This window comes from Eschrichtius robustus, chromosome 8, assembly GCF_028021215.1.
Source record: "Eschrichtius robustus isolate mEscRob2 chromosome 8, mEscRob2.pri, whole genome shotgun sequence".
Lineage (NCBI taxonomy): Eukaryota > Metazoa > Chordata > Mammalia > Artiodactyla > Eschrichtiidae > Eschrichtius > Eschrichtius robustus.
In genome coordinates this window covers 61,978,994-62,001,213 of record NC_090831.1, presented here as the reverse complement: position 1 = coordinate 62,001,213, position 22,220 = coordinate 61,978,994, and the positions used below count along the sequence as shown (strand labels likewise).

The window sequence follows — 22,220 nt, the reverse complement described above, 5'->3', positions numbered from 1 at the left end:
GAAAAGTAAAGCTCTTTTAAAATATATTAGGGCCAGATGGAACAGAAAACGTCTCAGACCAAAATAAATGCTAATCAGTATAGTCCTTTTATAGTCCTTGCAATTTCATGGTGCAAAAATACTGAATATATTTTTTGTGTGGCTGAAAATGGATGGTGTAATAGGATTCCTGAAATTCAAATTCTTTGGAAAATGATGTACTTTCATATAAGCATAATTTCTGGCAAAAATATTGATATTTTAAAAAATAGATCATTTTTTCTAAGCTTGCAAATAACATTTTGTCCATAGATAGTTAAGGGTATAATGCATAAATGAGTGAATTATAGGATGAGGTTTGGAATCAGACATCCTAAGTGGAATCCCACCTCTGCTACTTAAATACTATGTAGACTTAGAGAACGTACTCTTATTCAAAATGGAGTTAGTAATACCTATTTCTCAAAGTTGTGTATGGCTTGACAGAAAATGTATAAAGTTCTAATATTGTGCCTATATTAGTGTATGTGCTCAGTAAATGAAAGTTATTGTGAATTATGTAAAATAGGTATGGTTCTCCTATTAGGGTGCTCATTAATGTCACCATTATGCAAAATGTTTGTTATATTTCCAAATACATATATATGAAAAAATCCACTAGTTACAACAGGCATATGTTTAAATAAGTAAAGCTCAATGTTTATATTAGAAAATCCATAGCAGCTTGTGCTGAGTGCAAGCATGTGACACTGTTGGTGGGTATGGGAATAATTTTTTTCTGGGTTCTAGCATGCAGGTAAATAAAATAAAACATGGGAACAATGTTCTATAAAAATCTACATTTTTTATAGAAAGAAAAATTTTATAGAAAATTTTATAGAAAAATCTACAATCTATAACTATAGAAAGTTATAACTTAGCTTATATGTCTTATATTCTGCCATGTAATCCAACAATTGTTATTTAGTATTTAATTCCTAAATGCTTAGGTTATAAGAACTAAATAAAATTTAAGTTCTTAGGTTATAAGAACTCAAATAAAATTTTAGTCACATTGGAAATTGGTATTTTTGACCAGACTATTTATAAACGTAATTCTGGACATTTAAGACATGTAAGTATATGTCTGTAAAGAGTTACCTAATTATCTATTAATATTATTTTATTCTTAGCTATGCAGATGGCTAGGGAGAATCCTGTGTGGTGAGAATCTCCGGCTAGCAGATAGCACTTGATTAAGTGGTTTCATGTCTCTCCAGGGAGTCATCCCTCTGAGTAAATTGTGGATTAAACTAAAGTAATGCTTTCTAGTAGCAATTGTGAAATATAAAAAGAAATTTTAAAACTCTAAATTGTGTTTTCAATTGATAAGATTTTCTTTTTGAAATCTAGACTCATAAGAGGTATATACCAAGTTAATAAAAAAATCTTCAGTCTATCCATTGGCAGGTGAATTTTATTATATAATCTGGATAATACTAAAACTTACATTTGTTTAAACACACACACACACACACACACACACACACACACAATCAAGAAAAGCAAGTGGTTTCTTTGTTTGAGGGAAATATGCTTAGTGGGTAGAATTTGTGGAATTAATCAAGGCTGACAATTTAAAAACAGGAGAGACTCATAATCATTTAATTTTTCCCATGGTTTTCTTTTTATTATACTCATTTGTTTTATGTTTATTTCCAAATTGTATGGAAGTCTCTCTGAGCTATTCACTATTTTACTTAAGCAGCATAAGCTAACAGGAGGGTAGTTGGATACTTTTTCCTATTTCCACTAAGAAAATCTTTACTTCTTTCCTATTTTATATGAGGGACAGGAAGGGTGAAGCAATTGCATCTTTGAAAAATCTGATGTTCACAAAAATTTCACAGGCCTCTTCTGGGGGTTAATTCACCCTGACTGACTGAGTTCTATGATGATATTTAAGAAAGTTACTTCCTATGTTGAAGTTATTGAAAAGTTTCAGGAAGAGCTCACCAGCATTATTTTGCACCTTTATTCAGGATAAAATTGATCTCTGATAATAGGGGGCAGTGCTTATCACTTCACCATCAGTTCTTTTCTCTAAGTTTTTGGGCTCTAAATCACAAAATAAATTACTTTGTTATAATTAAGGCAAATTTTCTTCTGCTAGATAAATTATCCCAAATATAAAGAGTTGGAAAATGATTGCTTTAATCAATAGAAATTATTCAAACACTGAAAAGGGTTACTCTAACAAAAAAATCATGAAAGAATATAGAACATATAACAACAGAATATAAAATACAGTTATTGATATTTCAGCATTTTCAAATATCAACCATTTGTGTTTGCTATGCAGACATTTAAAATACAGAATTCAATGTTTTGTGATCCTTAGACTCTACAAGTAGCACAACAGATCTTAACTGGGGAATATATTGTATTAGAATTCCAAAAGAATAATCATCATAATGAACAGAGAAGAAAAGCTGAAAGGCCATTCACAGAAAACAGAAAGATGAAATAAATGAAATAAAAAGATGTCACTTTAAATATGTGCTCTAAAAAAAGTCTTTTTCTATATCATGCTGATTCTCAGAAGTAGAGTATTTGTAAGTTGTTGAAAAGTGCTTTCACAAAAGGGATGCTTACCACGATACTTAAGCCTGCTGTTATCGATCCCTCACAAACGACAAGCAGCAAGTCATGATTACCTCAAGCACAGGGTTTTCTTCTTTTTGTCCAACCTCAGCATGAGAGACGGGCAGCAGCAAAGCACCTCTATTGGTACAAAGCCACAAAGGGTGGGGGCAGGCGGTGCTTGGCTGCCACGAGCATCCTTTACTGGAACCCTGGAACTTGCTTTTTCTGCTACTGCACCGCTTGCCCGAATGGAGACTTAGCCCATTCAGCCACTGGAACTAGGCCCCAAGAATTTCCCAGGAACCCTAGAATTTTAACCTGAGGAACACTTGGATATTCACAATATAAAAGATCTTCCTGAAGCAGGAGTGTTACCATGTTCATCTGGGCTTATACAAGTTACGAGCTCCAAGAAACCAACTTAGTGACAGCTGCACCTTTAATTATCGTAACCTTATTATGGGATTTGAACATTTTCCTGCTGAGAAACATTAATTCATTTCAAAAATGGCAAACGCTCTAAATCTACTAGAAATCCTTAGAAGTTGCAGCGAAACATGGCTGAGTAGCAAAGTAGTCTTGATTTTTAGAAATACTTTTATAGAGTTTTAAACATAACTATAATAAATGATATAAAGATTTCCATTTCTTTTTAATCAGTTAAATAAGTACTTATTCAAAAACAAAAACAAAAATTACTTTGGGCAGAGACAAAAATATGGGCTTGGAGGCCAAATTCTAGCTTTGTCTCTGTAAAGACTTGGGCATGTTATTTACTATCTCTAAGCCATCATTTAATTAATCTATAAAATGGGAGGGTTCATGTGATGACAAATTGAGAAAATGTCGATGAAGGTACCAGAATCAATTAGGCACTCAGGAAATGGCAGTAATTTTTAAAATATAAAAGAAATTGGTATATTTTATCATTAAGTTTAACACAGGTACACTGCTTGGATTATAGTAAAGATAGGTGTTGTGAAGAAGTACTTTATTTACTTTATAGTATTTTATTTGTTTGTCCACTATGTCACCATAACTTGGGATAATTGTTGTGATAATCTGAGTCTTTTGTAGGAGGATAGAAGACAACAAACTAGACAGAGTCAATCCTAGTCTTAAAGTACCTGCAGGTGCTACTCACCAACTCAGCCTGAAGGTATAATTTATATCTTGATCCACAGCCCTGGTTTTCATACATCACACATGATGTGCATATTCTCTCCTAGGATAATTTCATACTGAGTGTGAACCACTTACAAGATTTCTGTTCAAGAAATCCTGATTGGAAGAAATGAAATTTAGGAATGGGAAGGTCCATGTCAAAATCATTTATTTGGGCTGTGTATACTAGCATGTGGTTGGGCCACTATAAAATTATGTGTGAGTGTATGGACCTCAACCTTACTCACTCTCCATTCCCTTTGTAAACCATAATAATTGATGGCCAAAATAAGCCGAAGCTTAAAAGCCAAGAGGCATCCCTCTTGTATATTCATACTCATCATCTCTTTCTGCCAGTTGAGTTAAATGCTTAACCTAGTGATTTCTATGTAGTCCCCAATCTGTTTATGCAAGTTCTAAGTAGAATTTATTTTATTATTGGTACTGTGTCATTTAATTAGCACTCAAACTACTGAGTTTTAAATGTAAAATAAGTTGTTTCCATGAAAAATTACTTGCATCCTTTGGAAAGGCACAATAAAACAAGATGTGTGTGTGTGTGTGTGTGTGTGTGTGTGTGTGTGTGTGTGTGTGTGTGTAGGAAGAGCAGTCAAGTTGGGCTGGACACATGACAAATGACTAAAAGATTTGAGAATTAATAACAGAAACTGAGAGATATTTATTTTACATTCAAATTGCTTTGCAGATGCCTGTGAGTTTTTCTTATACTTTAAAACAATTGAAAGTAATTGAAAGCAGTTACTTTCATTAATAAACAAATATCTTTTCACAAAATAAGGAATGCTTTTGTTATACTTTAAAACAATTGATAATTGAAACTTATCAAGGGTGTTAAGGCTGTGCTATATGCAAGAAAGGGTATAGCCATTTCCAAATAATAGATGTATCCACATAGAAAAGCCCTTGATCCTATGTGAAAAGTTTAGCCAATGAACATACATTTACATATTTTAAGTAAAATGTTTAAGGTATATACACATTTTTCTATAAGTTCCCCCACATACACTTTAACCGCATTTTCAATTAACCAAAAAGCAATTGTTCTTGATGGTGGTATATAAGGCTTCTTGCGCGCGCGCGCGTGTGTGTGTGTGTGTGTGTGTGTGTGTATTCACACAGTCACCCATGTATATATCTATACATGTGCTTAAAGAAATTTTTGGAACAACATAGTTGAAAAAAGCTTATATAATGATTTCGGACATGGTAGAAAGTTTAAGTTAATGTAAACCAATACAGCTTGCCAAAACAAAACAAAACAAACAAACAAAAAACAGTATAGGAAGACTTTTAAAAACTTTATAGCAGACCAAAAAAAAGGTTTTTTTGATAAATAAAAAAAGCATGTTTTGAAAACAGCAGTTTTGTTCTATTTATTCAATCTATAGTAATACAAATTATTTAACTAAATATGGGAGACATTTTGAGATTAACAAGTCTAAAGAGAAAACTTTAAATCTCTCAGTTAATCATTTGATGAGCTATGATAGGGGCAAAAATAAACTCAAGGATCTTAACATATAAAGTTAATTCTCTGACACTTAAATAATTAGCCTAAATAATAAACTTTCCTAATACCTTTGTCACCTGAGTGTGTAATTTAACATGTCTACTTTATAACAATCATGATAATAATGGTATCAACTGACTTAAAGAATATAAAAACAGTTTAATATCTCTCTTAGAGTAGAAACATTATATTTCAAGCATAGCTCCTAGTATATTTGTAAGTATATCTATGGTTACAAAATGAAATTTTAAAAAATTTTAATGAGGCAGTCTACACTGATTAGGAAACGTTTTAGGGGGAAGGAAGAGAGGTTATTACATTTTTGTGCAATTATGCTATCCTCTAAATAAATCATACTCATATAGTATTCTGATATTATGAGTAATATTTTCTAAGCAAGCAGATTCAAATTATAACTTCAAGCGAAACAATACCATCTGAGGATATCCTTTAGAGATAACAGCAACTGAATGGGATATTGTCACAGAACAATGTGGAGGCTTTGCTTCATTAATTAAAAGGTAAAGTTAACACTTTACTGAAAATAAATGTTGCGGCAATGCCTACATTTATTTTCAAAATCAAAGTCATTTACTTTGTGACTATATTTTATTTTTTTTATTTTATATATTCCAATGACTTTCTATGCAATGTCATATGCTAAGTGATTAATGTAGATGTACTCTTAAAAGTGACGAGGACTTCAAAGTGAGCAAGAGTTTCTCAATTTACTATCATGGAAAGCTACATTTTAATGGCTTAGAGGAGTGAACTGTTTGGGTTTTCTGCAAGGTTTAAATGTGACAAAGAGGAATAATGCTATTCTTATACACTGGTCAAAACTCTGCAAAGTAACCTTTATTTTTTCCTGCATACTTTGTGCCATTTAACTTCTTGTTTCCCTAATGCTTGTCACAAATGTTGATTATAAAGGCTGCAAGTCTATCCCATCATGAAAATACAAAGATCCCAATTCCAAATATCAAAATATGACAAAAAATAAAGCATACAAATTAATATTAGTATGTCACTGATACAGCCCAAAATGTTCTTTATAACAATACGAGATATATAAATGACCTATAATTGCAAGTGTGAAAACCTTTGCTTACGCACCTCAGGGACTGAAACTCCTGAAGTGGGCAGAGTCTGCTGAAAAAAGAGAAGTTCATATTAAAGCTGAAAAAAAAAAAAGTCAAACTGAAAACAAGTACCAGTGAAGGTTCTTATATCACTACACACGTATGAAATAAATGAATACATTACAAATACATTTCCTTGTCATATTTTTCTGCTTACTTTCATTAATAAACCAAAATCCTTTCATGAAATAAGGAACACTCTAATGCAGAGGGGATTAGACTGTAGAATTACTTATCCAAAATACAATTTCATATACTTAAAGTAGACTAATCTTTGGCCACCTTCACAGACCTCTCTACAATAATACTGATGTATTACATTCGTATTTTGGAATGAGAACTCATCTCCAAGTTCCATTATCCTTCATAAACTATTCTTACTAATTTTTTAAGTTGCCCATTTACACAGCCCACTATTTCACTTTCTAGTCCAACTTTCAATCCTTTCTACAAATACTCAGTGTCTTTTGATGTAGACATAGCTTATGGTGCTGATTTTATTTTGTGATATTCTGGAAATAAAAAATATATATTCCATTAATAGCAGTAAAAAATAAAAAGATAATTAAATAAGTAGCAAAATTCTACTTGAGAGTAATTATTAAAAGATTAGGTTAAATACACTAAAACCAGTCTTCATGACAGCATGTCTTCAATTCCCCACCACCCTTCCTTTTCTAAGTCACATTGGGAAAGTTTTTTTCTGGCAAGAAGCAGAGAAAAGGTTACCAAACTCCAAAAGCCTGTGTCCTGTGGGACTTCATAACATAAAACACAAATTTGGAAGAATAGGTGATAAATCACACTCAATACTAGATAAAGATTTTCCTTGGTTGCGGGGAGTAGGAAAGGTGGAGGGGAAGCTAGTCCTTAGATATTGTGTGTCTCTAGAAAGAAGAGAGCAGTCAGTATATTTGAGTTTCCTCTCCTGGACCAAGCTATGTGTGTGAGACTCCCAAAATGAGAATGAAAGATCTGAGAGCACAGTTATTAGTTTACTCCCTTACCCAGTAGAACTCCAGGAAGGGAACAAAACCCAAAAGAATAAATAGCTCCATGTGAGGCTTCATGGCTGCTTGTACAGAGATGGAGTAAAAGGATCCAATGCACCCAAAAGTGGAACAGACCCTACAGAAAATTAGTGTCCAGGAATACAACTCTATTTAGAATATATTTCCATAATATAAGTAAAAAATACTGCAGCAACAGATTTTTAGTAAAAAAAATCATGAAGTCTGGGAGGATGAACCCGAGTCAACTATCCCATTAACAGGAGAAGCCTATGAGGGCCATTGCTGTTGTTTCTCAGATGCACTGACAACAGGTTTGGTAGAACTTTTCGTTGAAAGCTTCTGATGTCAGTAATATTCTCGACTTCTGAGTCCAAGCCAGTCTATACAACACCTGGGGCAAAGGGTGGTGGGGAAAATGTCTGCGTTTGCTTCAGTGGGGACCAGCTCAAAGCTGGTCAGCCTTCTTTCTTTCTTATTTCTTGGTTGAAGTTTAGACCTAAATAAACATTTAAAGACATGAATGTAGCCCTTCCATCTTTATCATAATACACAAATATTTGATCTCCTCACATCCAGATTAAGTGCCTTATCCTATCCTATGCCATTGACCAGGGACTCTCAAGCAATCAAACTAAGATGCCCATCAGGCAGTTTCTAGGGCATGAGTCTCAGATGCCTTCTACCTTGGGAAGCGTCAATGCTCACTGTGCATATGTCTGTACAGAGCAAGTCAATAGAAAGCCAAGTGAAAAGACTATAGTTACCACATTATTCAGACTAACAACCAATTGCGGTGCAAGAATTTCAAATAGCTCCTGTCCACCCCACCACTACCACCAAAAAAATAAAATAAAATAAATCAATAAAGGATACTTTTGAGCTAATTATGGGCATATGAATATAGAAAGAATAACTACTGATACTGTGGAATAGTTAATATTTTCAGGTGTGATAATAGTATTGTAAATGTATAGAAAATTGTTCTTATCTTAGAATGTGCCTACTGATGTGTCTTACTACCTGCAATTTACTTTCAAAAGGTCCAACTTAATAAATTATATATTATGTGTATATTGTAAAAATGTATATACATGCATACATAGTCATATATATATACATATATATAAAGAATGATTGAAAAATAATAATTACTTCATATAGGTTTGGGATATACTGTATTCACTGTATTTTGTTTGAGAATTTTTGTAATGAAATTTGGGAGAAAAACTGATCTCCCTTTCTAACTTTTTTATACATCCACTTATTCCTAAAAGAGTGCAAAAATGTTTCTACAACGAAATAAAATATGTGTGTGTGTGTGTGTGTGTGTGTGTGTGCGTATTGGGCTGGCCAAAAACGTTGTTCGGGTTTTTCCGTAACATCTTATAAAGAAATATAGGTAAGCATCTAGGTTGCTGGGAAAAAGAAGCAGAGAGAGACAGAGGGGGACCATTTCAAGATAAACGATAAAAGGGGTTCCTTAAAAAAATAATGTTTCAGATGAGGCAGAAGTTCATATAGTCAGGTATCAGCCTTTTCCAAATCTGTTCATTTTGAGGGAGTGTCTAATGATGGAAAAAGAGTTCTGAGTTTGTATTCACAGGGGTTTCAAATGCAAAAATGTACAGGGGCCAAGACGGTAATACAAATGGGCCCAATGCCACAAAAGGCAAAGACTGTGCCAAGTTGGATAATAAAAATCCCACTGTAAGGCATCCCCCACAGAAACACGATGGGATGAAATTGAAGCCTGGCTGCCATTTTGCTACCACTTTCATAGAGAATCTGTAATTTACAGATATTCATGTTTGCAGGCTTCGTTTTTCTCAGAGTAGTGGTGATATGAGTTATCTACGGAGAGAGCGCGAAATTGGCAGAGAGGTAGCAAGATGAAGAAAGTAAGAAAATAGTAGCGATTTTGTCACTACTTCTCTGAGAATGGGAAAGCAGCTGATGAGTAACAGGATCAAGTGAAATTAAGGGCTCAGCTGGAACTAGAAGTAATAAATATGTAAGAGAGAAAGCCACCAGCTCTGAGAATTTCTCCAGTAATCCTCAGCCGTCTGAGAGCAACACGAGAAATTCATTCCAAGAATAAGGGGGATGAGAAGAACATATATATGAGCTCACTTTCAATCAACATATGTAGGCAAAGAGTATACATTAAATTAACCTGCTCTTCAGTAGCCTAACCTTGAGTTACAATACGAAAACCACGGCATCTGGGCAAAAGAAAAAGAAGCAGGTTGACAGAAAACAAATTCAGAAATTACATACTTCTTTTTTATTCTTCCGTGTATAATTTTTAAATATCAAGGATGAACAGAGTAAATGTTTCAGTTTTTTGAAAATTATCACGAGTGTGTAATTCTAAATGTAATGTATTTTTAATCAGAATTAATATAGGAAGTGTGTATTTTTTTATTTAATCAAATGTGAGGTGTGACTACAGAGGAATGTGATTGATTTTATTTAATCAGTATCATTTTAATATTAAATAGAATACACAGTACAGATAATTAGTTTAAAAGATGCATTTGCCTTCAGGGCACTTATTAAGTTTAACCTAATATCAAGAATTTTTAAAAGTCCTATTATTCTTAAGTATTGAGATATCTCTTGTCTTCATATTTCCTAACATGTAATCATTTTAAATTGACAATTTAATTCAAATTGTCATAGGACAAAGAAAAAAATCTTTGATGGAGAGATTATTAGAGGTTTGACTTAGTTTAACTATAATAAGAGTATAGTACTCACATTAAAAGGGTCATCAGTTATTTCAAGAAAAATTAACAGAATTATACCTTCTACCTATATAAAGATGTTCATATTTTTAAAAAATTGCTTTCATGTTTATGGTCTCATTTAATCCTCCCAGTAAAACAAGAAATCCCATTTTCCAGATTGGAAAACTGAGAATCAGAAAGTTTAGATGACTAGCCAAGAAAATTAAGTTAGTGGCAGAATCCAAATCTATTGCTTCCTTTTGCAGGCTTCATTTATTAAAAGAACAGCAGGGTTCAACAAGAACTTTTTTTTAAAAGTTTCTTTTTAGCCATGTCTCATTTTTTAAGCAAGTTGGAAATAAAATTAGTTTAAATGTTGATGAACACTCTAAATATTTAAAAACCACAAAGTATTACCTGTTCTGACAGGCTTGGATATCAGTATGGAGTAGCTGAATACAATAACTTCCAGTGTCATGATAAACAGAAACTGGTCAAATAAAACTATGTAAAGTAGCTTCTTTTCCTTATATAACTGGATATCCCTGGCATTAAAAAAAGTGAGAGACAGAAAAGCAGGTTTGGGAAAAGAACAACTGTCTTCCTAAAATGGTGCACTGCCTCAGTCTAAGAGGGGAAGCTGTTTCTTCCTCACACGTGATAATAAAATGTATCCAGGACATCTCTAGGTATAGAAACTAAATACATATTTGGTTTCCATGAATTTTATTTTTACATTGAAGCTTCATAATTTCTTTAACCTTTTATGATTTCGCACATCCTTAAGTGTGTACACTCACACATCTGAACACAATACAAATTTTAAAAGGAAATGGATCAGAAGTGATTTTTATACTATTATTGCATTTATTAACATCTTTAATCAAAGGTTATTTCAGTGTATGACAAGTGTATCAATTAGAAGAAACATAAATTGTTTTTCTTTTCAACTGGTCCTTGACATATCTAATAAATATGTGCGGGGAGGGTTGGATTGGGAGTTTGGGACTAGCAGATGCAAACTATTATATATAGAACAGATAAAAAGCAAGATCCTATTGTACAGCACAGGGAGCTATATTCAATATCCTGCAATAGATTGCCAACAAACACATGAAAGGATGCTCAATATCTCTAATCATTAGAGAAATGCAAGTCGAAACTACAATGAGGTATCACCTCACACTGGTCAGAATGGCCATCATCAAAAAATCTACAAACAATAAATGCTGGAGAGGGTGTGGAGAAAAGGGAACCCTCTTGCACTGTTGGTGGGAATGTAAATTGATACAGCCACTATGGAGAACAGTATGAAGGTTCCTTAAAAAACTAACAATAGAACTACCATACGACCCAGCAATCCCACTACTGGGCATAGACCCTGAGAAAACCATAATTCAATAAGAGACATGTATCACAATGTTCATTGCAGCACTATTTACGATAGTCAGGACATGGAAGCAACCTAAGTGTCCATCAACAGATGAATGGATACAGAAGATGTGGCACATATATACAATGGAATACTACTCAGCCATAAAAAGAAACGAAATTGAGTTATTTCTAGTGAGGTGGATGGACCTAGAGTCTGTCATACAGAGTGAAGTAAGTCAGAAAGAGAAAAACAAATACCGTATGCTAACACATATGTATGGAATCTAAAAAAAAACATGGTTCTGATGAACCTAGGGGCAGGACAGGAAGAAAGACGCAGACGTAGAGAATGGACTTGAGGACACGGGGAGTGGGAAGGGTAAGCTGGGACGAAGTGAGAGAGTGGCATGGACATATATACACTATCAAATGTAAAATAGATAGCTAGTGGGAAGCACCTGCATAGCACAGGGAGATCAGCTCGGTGCTCTGTGACCACCTAGAGGGGTGGGATAGGGAGGAGATATGGGGATATATGTGTACGTATAGCTGATTCACTTCGTTATACAACAGAAAGTAACACAACATTGTAAAGCAATTATACTACAATAAAGATGTTAAAAAAAATAATAAAATGGAAAAATATTTAAAAATAAAAATGCTATTTTAGGACTTAAAAACAAAATCCTGCAATAAACCATAAGGGAAAAGCATATGAAAAAGAATACATATATTGAATATATATATTCATTATACATAAGGAATATATATGACTGAATATATATATATATATATATATATATATATATATATATATATATATATATATATAACTGAATCACGTTGCTATACACCAGAAACTAAAACAGCATTGTAAATCAACTATACTTCAATAAAAAATTGTTTTAGAAAATACACATATTGTAATCTTATCCAGTGTCCTTTGCCTAACCACTTCTCACTGGAGCCAAATTTTGAAGTTTGCACCAACATAAATTTAAAGATAAAAAACATTTTTAACTGAGATGATTTTGCTACTCTTATAACTGTTCACAAAAATGTTCTATTCTTACTCTTGTTAATGTGATTGTTTATGCATATTTGCAGAGTTTCGTTCAGGAGATACTGAAGAGAAAAGGGCGTGTGAGGCTCCCTCTTTAATAGCTCCCTCAACATTCACGCCTCTGTCCAGAAAGAAAGCACATTGAACCGTCAGGGAAAGTACAGTGGACGTTTGGAGACTTAAGTGGTGCCAAATGTTTTCAATAAAAATGTTAAAAATATGTTTAATAGCGATATTAAAATCATTTCAAACACAGATTTCTACATATAAAAGCAATCAGCAAGAATAACGTTATTGTCTTGCCTACTTGATTATCTAGTGAAATAAAGCCATTAGAAATGTTATCCTACTTGGTTAGGTCTCGTAAAATTATCAGAAGCCAATATGGTTACGGAAGTGTTCTTCAATTTCTTTCTGGCTGTGATCCACAATAAATATTTGTATATTTACACACTTGTAAAATAATTTCACAAAGACCACTTACGCAGTGTGCGCCACTCTCTGATCTATTATTCTCTTTTTTCATTTCCATTCTCCTCTACTTTACTTCATTATTTTTCTTCCCATTCCTTTTTTGAAGGTCTAGATCCCCTAAATTTATTTCATAGCTCACCAATTTTGGGGGGGCGGCAGCACAAACATAAAAGATAAGTTTAAAACATGGGATTCAGGGTAAGGCAGGTATTGCTTCTGACACTTGCAGGTGGTGTGACTCTAGGTAAATTTCTTAATCTCTCTAAGCTTTTTACTCTCTTCAAGTGTAGAGGCAGTATCATAATTATACCCACCTTTAGAATTAAAAGGATGTCTAGCAAATAAGTTCTCAATAAATGGTAATTGTTTTATTAACTGTAGAACCCAAATATTTCCACTGCCTGCTTAGGGCTCAGCAAGAAAGGACTGACTGCACTTTCTTCATCTGAAAATATTTTTGTTGCTAATAAGGAGGGACCCAGCAGATTTATCTTTTAATGAAAGCATCTATGTGAGGGCTATTAGAAGAGACAGAAGGAAGGAAAGGGAGGGGGTGGGGAGAAGAGATCAAAGCCAGGAAGCAATGAACCAAAAGGAGAGGGGGAGCGGAGAGGCTTAGAAGAGAAGAGGGTTGGAAGAAGACAGTGTCCTTAATCTTAGAGACCGTCTCTTCCAAAATCTGAGCAAAGGAAACAACGAGTAAAGGAAGGATGGGAGTCAATATTTAGACCATGGCTTTAGTTTTGTGTTTGAAGTACTGCAAAATTCTTAAATATCAGATTCAAATAATTCCAAAATGCATTTCAAAATGAAACATACATGTCTTATTATTTTTTCAGATTATTCTTTGGAACTCTTACTTTACAAATAGATAATTAAGAGTTACCTATTTATGGGTATGTGTGTGTATATATAATTGTTTGTGAATTTTGGGCACAGGAGTCCAAATGCAGTGGGTGGTTTGAAAAAAAAAGCACCCTAATAGAATAGATTAGTACCTACTGAATTTACATTCATAAAATGAATCAATAATACTCCCTGCTATGCCTATTTTTTCTCTCAACAAATATACGAACCTGTTCTAGAAATGTACCATTGTATCGTTAGTGTACCACTGCTTTCTAAAATACAGAAAAATCACTGAAGGTAATGAAAGAATATTAAAAATAATATTTAGAATTAAAGTATTATGCTGCTAAGTTTTCATTTTCATCAATCTTGGAAAAGACCTTGAATTTAAAAACTAATAAGTTATAATGAGATTTGTTCTCATCCTTCGCCCCTCTAAATATCCACTGATCTCACACCAAAGCATTTTCTAACCGGGTTAAAGTCCAATTCTGTACTCACATTAGGCTTAGATTCAATTGAGTTAAAATTTTACACTGACTGCCAGTCAACCTTATCATGAACTTTCATTATGTGCATGTAATTAATTGGGTCCAACGAACAGTATCAGTACTGAGTTATAGACTCTTTTCCCCCGACCATATAATTAGAATATAATTACCCACAGGATAACAGAATGATGCAAAACCTTTCCTCTAAATGCGCCCTCATTAGGAAACAAGTCTCAATGTACACTTATTCAATCAGTGTGAATTAATTAAAATGTTACTGAAATAAAAGAGGGCAGCGATAAAGAGTATCTGATATCTATTAAGAGACTATCACTTGAGATCTGCATGCACAGTTTATATTTAAACCCATTTAGCTCAAGTAGGAACTTTGCCATGTAATGTTACATATATCCAGTATGCTAGGAAATCTGAGTAAATGAGTCAGTGTGTGCCATTGTTTTTGAAGAGAACATAATACACAATGAATACAAACATCTTAAAGAATCTGGGTAAAATTCCAAAGGCCTCACCACTCCCTGATGAATCTACAAATCTGTTACCATCAAATGGAACATATTTGGTGGACAAAAGTCATTTTTACTTGAAGTATTCCGGTAATTAGTTGTTCATCTCATACCTTTTTATTACAAGTCTGACCTATTTATTCTGATCTGGCTTAGGACATAATGGTTGGGAAAGTCTAGACTTACCAAAGCACTAACTACTTTTTTTTTTTTAATTGAGAAAATAGCCTCAATTACTCAGGCTAGATCAAGTTATTTCAATCGCATATTTTCTTTAAGCAGAAGATTCCTATGCACCTAAGAATATATTCTTTTTAACAGTATGCATGGTATCATACCACACATTCCAATTACACAAAACATGGAAAAAATTGTAAATGCATAAGGAAGCCATAGGACATATGATCCATGTCCCATGGGAAGCTGCTGATTCACATAAAATCATTCTTCCTAAAAACTATTTATCTTGGTTTCTTTAAACCTGTCATATTGTCATATGCAATAACATTTTATTGAATAAATTAATAAATAACCATAATACAAAGGAATACTCAGCATTATTCAAGAGCAATATCATAAACAGTAGCAAAAAATTTTAAAGCTATGTGGCATCTCTGTATAGTAAGATATACAGAGAATTTCAAACCTTCTGTGTTGTTGCATAATTCTTCAGACATCTTTAGCTTTAGAAGTAGGTTTTATAGAACTTTATTCTGGTAATCAAAATTTGGTATTCATACTCATAAATAAATATGCGGTGGAAATTTTAATGAGCTCTAAGATAAATTAAGCCATCTACAAATTGCTCTTTTTAATATATGCTTTAGAAGCAAACTCCAACCAATCTGTCAATTATTGCTAAGTTTTGCTTGTGTTTTTAAGAAATTTTAACTCCATAAAATTGTATACTCTTAAACGTTCTGAATGTATGTTATATTTACAAAATGGTATAATGTTTCATTCAGATATTAGATTGGTCTTAGGCAAGACCAAAAACTGAAAGAAATAATGAACTCACTCTTGCTAAGCAAGAAGGGAGATTATTGCAGACAGGTCTGATTTATTTTGAACATGAAAAGTTTTTTTAGAACTTCAGTAACAAAGACATGCAACTATAGTTGCTTGCTGAAAATGCTGTGATCTGAGTAACATTGACTAAAACACCACATTTACTAATGGTAATCACCACAAGAAGAACAAAAAAAATTCTAATATAATACCAACAGTTTTAAAATTGCATCTTGTAGTAAACATCAGTTTTCATTTTCTGAGAATTAAGAGAATATTTATAATATTTCACATGGACTACTGTATTACTTAAGCTATATTCGTAAAAATCTGATTTTAAATATAATTTAATATCCAGAGGAAAATGTCTTAATTCTCCCCAGAATTTTGAACTGTTCGTTTAAACTCTCTACCTGCAATATCACTTTATTTGAAATATTAGGCATTTTACAGTACCATCTATTGGATACTTTATATTACTGCAACAATATAACAATCACAAGCTTTTCAAAATTTAGTAATAAGTATAAAATACTTCAAATGTTACTCCAGAAACTAAACACAATGCTAATTTGACATTCATTAATATTATCTCATCATTATACACTTTAAACTCAATTTTATTAGCCTATAACAATAAGATTCAATTATCATGGGTTATCAATGATTTAAAAAAAATAAGCTTCCCTGTTGCATATTCATTTTGATTTGTATTTAATATTTATATCACTGTCTGATGTATTTTCTTCTTGACTCAGGAAAAAGAGTGATGACTGTTGGGAGTAAAAGAGCTGACTAAATGTTATTCATTAACTCAGGAAATATTTGTTGAGCACCTACTACATGTCAAGTTGAATTAGGTGCTAGAGATAAAGAGATACCCCATTTTAGTGTTAGTGATAGGAATGACAGTGGTATTATTCCATGAGCACAGGGAACAGTTCAGCAAGAAACAGGTTCAGTACGGTTCCTGGTATGTTGGCTTTCAGATCTCTGTTGGATACCCAAGAGGAAATTTACAACGTGATGCTGAGTATTCGGATCTGGAGGGTGTAAGGGAGAACAAGCTTAGATATATTCAAAGGTGGTAGTTGTAGTCATGAAATTGGATAAGGTAATTTATACAGAGCATAATGACATTAGAATAGAGTTAAAAAATGGAAACCTAAACATGTTTAAGAACAGAAATAGCAGTAGGAATTTAGCAATATGGATAGTGTGGCCAAAGAGGTAGAAGAAAAGCTAGTAGAAATGTCTTAGATGACAGACATGTGAGGCCAGACATTTCAAATACTGTCAAATGCTGCAGGGGATTCAAAAAAGATCATTCTTGGAAAGGGTGTCTAGTAGATGCTGCTGGTAGTCCAAAGCAGATCCTTAGTTACCTGGCCAGGGAATCTATCCTCAGCTGCTCTGAGTGTCCAGTGCTGAGAACTCCCATCTGTCCCACTTTCTGCAGAATTAGCCTTTGTTCACTGCAGCAGGCTCTCCAGGGAGCACCACCTATCCTGCAGGAGGCCACGGCTAATAAATGACAGATACGGGTTACAAAATGCCAGCCCCTTGTTTTAAGTTAAGAAAAATCCTATGGTATGATTTTGTGCCAGAGCCCCCAAGGTTTAGGCCAAGGCTTAAACTCTCTCTGTGACCACTTCTTTGCTCAAAGCCTGCCTCTTTCCTCTTCTGCTTCCTCCTCCCTTAAAGATTTTCTTTTTTTTTAATAAAGAAACATTCCTCTCTTTACATATCACACGTAACTAAATCCCTGGTTCACGTTCTACTCCTTGGGAATCCAACTAAAAAGAGTGCCGTTGGATATAGGATGGATGGCCAGAATAGTTTTAGACTCATTTTACAGTCAGAAATTAGAAAAATGTGGGTTGAAGAGGAAGGAAGAAATTTGACACAGTGAAGGTATCTTTACACCTGCATATACTTATGGCTACATTAAGAGGCAGGCAAAGACCACATCATACACAAATATGTAAAATAACACTATACAGGAGAAAGAACAATTCTTCCTCTGGTATGGGTTCTTTGACAGACAAGTAACTAAGGGTATAAACAGAGAAGTTCAAGCACTGGACTCAAATTACAGTGCTGTCAAATGCTACCTAATATGCGCATGTTGGACTATACCTTGTTTGAGTTTTTTCAATTGGAAGCTCACAGATCAGTATATTATTAGATTGTGACTAATGCCATAAAGGGAGAAAAATGGGGAGTTCTAGGAGAGAGAGGGGCAGAAAATGCTCAAATGAAAGAAATTGGAGGAATGAAGGCCTTGGATGACTCAAGGATGTTGGAGAACTGGTAACCAAATGAAATAATTTGAGAATATTGGTGGTTGGGATGAAATAGGAGTAACGTCATAGGGAATAGAACACTAGGTGATCAGCTGTATTCCTCCAGAATTTGGGTTTCCTTGGGCAAATGAGAAGGAATTGGTAAAAGCTCCTATGAGTATTAGGAACAGAATTTAAAATGATAGATTTTATCCTCTAGACTGGATAGCAAGGAGTGGGCATGGAGGTCTCCCACAGAACTAAACTATCCTTATTCCATATAAAGGGAAAACAGGTTGAACTAAGGAATGAACACAGGATTGAGTCAAAAATCACTGCACTATGCATGAAACTGCTGTATGGAGAAAAAGTTATATATATATCAATTCTGGCTCAGGTTTCAAGTGAAATTTGAGAATAGACAAGTTACATTTAATAGTAAAACAGAGGAAAGCATGTATCTAAATACTTCATGAGCACCACCATTTCATATGGAATGATTAAAACCACAAAGGTTACCTTTGCAAGGTAGAATTTATTCTTAAATGTCTAGTGGTGAAGGGTCATTTTTACCGAACTCAAAATTAAAAACTTAGAAGATGTGAATGATATAAAGCATTTATTTCTACTGTAATGAAACCAGATCTGGATATTTGCCCTGTACTAACCTCAATATTTCTTTGGGGGGTATAAGCAGAAATATCAACACAAAGGTATACTTGGGAGTTTTTATGACAGTTTGGGGCCATTTGGTCTTACCAATGTTTAATGAGAATAGCCAGTTTTGTACATCCTTGCCAACACTGAGTATTACCATTTTAAAAATCTTTGCCAAAATGGACGGAAAAAGTTTATTTCATTTTTCAGTTTGATAGTCTTGAATATTTTTAAGCTTTAAGTTTTAAAACTATTTTTTAGTTATTTGCATTAATATTACAAAACAGGGCTTTTTTTGCTATAATGCTTATGTCTATCTTGATTTGTAAATTTTGGTCTTTACCATTTTCTAAAGAAATTTTTGATTGACCAAGGCTGTCAACCTTTTATTTCTCTTTTTTAGGAAAAAAAGATAATAAGGTCTTCTAAAGGCAAAAATTAAATCTTCAGTCCATGTTTGGTTTATTTTGGAATAGGTATAAAGCAGAATTTATCTTAATTTAGTTTCCCATATGGTTATACAGTAATCTCAACACCCCTAAACTCCACTAGCCCCTACCAGATTTGATATGCGACCTTCATTATATACCATACCATTACGTAGAGTTCAATATGTTTTAGACTTTCTACCAGTTCTTTGTATCTCCTAGAGCCACTATTACATCATTTTGATCACTGTAGCTTTAGTAAACATATTCTTAAGATTTGTTAAAACAGGTTTTTTCCTACTACTCTTCTTTCTCAGAATTTACGTTTGTGCACATTTATTCTTCCAGGCAAACTTTGGAATCATTTTGTCAAGCAAAAATTATTACATGGAAATTGAATTAAGTAGATGAGTGAATGTGAAGAAATGTAGGTCCTTTTTAGTGCAACTTGATTTTCTTCAATATACTTAGACTTAAGAGAATACTTCTAATTTTTTGTTTAGGGGTAGCAAGGTCTCCTTCCACCTTGTTGTCATTCTCCTTTGCACTATAGGAGATTTTCTTAACCTTCTCCTCCAAATACTGATTCAGTTGTTCTCAATGCTGATTTTTCCCTATGCAGATACTGATACATTTTAGTTTCTGATAAGGCTTTACTTTTTTCTCTACATATTTTCTTAACCTTCTTGATGTCCCTTTCAAATCAGTATACTGTGAAAGAGATGTTTTCTTTACTATTCTTGGTCATGTAAATTTATTAACATTTTCATCTGCTTGCTGCAATGAATCTTCATGTATGACATCCTTCTAACTTTTCACTGCTATGCATGTTTCTTTGTTTTCTTGTTGCAGAATTATTACTATTTTATTTTGGCAATAGGTACGTATTTACACTAAAATGCACTTTGGGCATAAGCCATCAGTCTGCATAACAGTTGTTATAAAAAAGCAAAACCAAAGGAACAAATACTATACCAGTTATAGCAATATTATTGAAGTGTAGTCCCGTACCAATACAATTTCACATGGAAAAAATTAATCTTGGGTCTTAGTAATAACAGTAACAAGAAAAAAGTGTTCCTCTAAGTGAACGGTTTGTTTTTAAGTTGTGAGTCTTCACAACTTAAAACAATTGTCAAGCCAATATTTCCCCCCTTTTCCAAAGGCTACTAAGAAACTCAGGGACAAATTTGCAAAGCACCTCTGTCAACTTTTTAGGATACTGTGATATGAATTTCTAAGTCTAACTTAATTTTGGCACAAACTTATTATGTTTTATATTGCTGCTTATTGTATATAAGCTGCCTTGAAAATTGTTGGTAATAAGTTGTAGAATAACTCACTAATAGATAATCTTGCATCCTCACTTTTAAATCAGACACATATATGATATTCTTTATTTTGTTTGAGTCTATTCCATAGATTTTAAATTTTGAATATTTTTAATCCTTCTTCAGATAATGTTATTTGTGTCTACATGTTTTAGATCTCTATCAGATTTTCACTTAGCTGAACTTCCAGTTTATGTCATATTAGCCTTTTGTTTTTGACCTTCTGTAAATCATGACAAAACCAAGAAAGTACATGTTTGTTTCCTTAAAAAATTATTATAACTTGCTCTGGATACAGCAACATTTTAAGCATAAAATATCACAGAAACTTGTAGGAATATTTTTTTAGCCCTATTAAAAAATAAACTAAAACTTCTACTTAGAGTCCTAAAAATAGAATTCTACCATATTCATTAGGTAAAAAGTATCATTAACCATGATATATGAACTTTTACTTTTATATTAGACCCTGCTTATGGGTATACATATTCTATATAATATAGCCTAGGTTAGCATAAAGATGGGTTATAAACCAATAAAACCAATCTAATTAAGACAATGTAACAGATAAATGGTTCATCTCACAATGCAGATGATGGGATCATCACTTAGTGATGCTGGGGCGTTTTCAGATTTCTTTCACTATGTGCCTTTAAAGTATATGTACATGGAAGATTATGCCCAACCTAAATGGATCTACACATATTTTAAAAACATTATCGCTGTCTAGTGCTGAATATATCCTTCACTGGATTTTTGAAGCAGAAAATCATAGGCAAAGAAATAGAAGAACATTCAGAATTTAATTCTACATACTTAAAAAAAATAAATAAAAAGCAGGTATCCTTTATGTATAATACCATGAAATTGAGTCTGAGTTAGAGTTTCAAAATATGGGGAAAAAATGAGATTCCTTCTTGCCTATCATTACTCTGATGACAATTATGAATTGATCTATAATGAATATTAATTAAATGAATATTAAGTAATGACATTGATGAAACATTATTGAGCACTGACAATGTGCTTTATCCCACTCTTTAGACAAAAAAGAAAATTGCATAGGCACAAACCCATGGTACCATACATAAAGAATTTTCAAGAAAATAGATGACTTCAGTTACTGTGGTTAAGGTTAAAGAGGTAAATGGAAAAGAAGGGTGAAGCAGCTGAAATGGATGTTAAATAAAACCTGAAGCTCAGTGCAGCAAGTCACAACCTTAGCCAACTGTTCACACCTCTCCACCAGGCTCTCCTCACTTCTGGGAGCTCTCTAACTAGGTCAGGAAATAAGGTTACTGAGAATTCAATATCCAACTTTCAGAATTACAGAGAATCCGAATATCTCCCTCCCCCTTTTAATTAGCTGATGTTTGGTATTGAAGTTGTCATTATTAACTGTTGCTCGGTAGGGGTAAGTGAAAGATAAGACAGGAAGAGGCCATAATCCTTGGACCGTGAGAAAGAAACGCATGCTATACTTCCACTCCCTAACAGGCCCCTGACATCACTGAGGAGTAAACACATGCTCGAAGGAAAGATTTAACATACTC

The 22,220-nt window shown here is 33.4% G+C and overlaps 1 protein-coding gene across 10 annotated transcripts in view; it reads right to left on the bottom strand.

Moving 5' to 3' along the window:
• The window catches only part of DGKB (diacylglycerol kinase beta), an 804,767-nt gene that overhangs the window by 450,530 nt on the left and 332,017 nt on the right, over positions 1 to 22,220 (bottom strand). For 9 of the 10 annotated variants that reach the window (XM_068550569.1, XM_068550571.1, XM_068550570.1 and 6 more), the window contains one exon: positions 6,416 to 6,448. The exons of the other annotated variant lie outside the window; for it this stretch is intronic. In XM_068550569.1, coding sequence (XP_068406670.1) covers positions 6,416 to 6,448 — 33 coding nt within the window. The remainder of the gene's footprint in view (positions 1 to 6,415; positions 6,449 to 22,220) is intronic. 10 annotated transcript variants of the gene reach the window in all.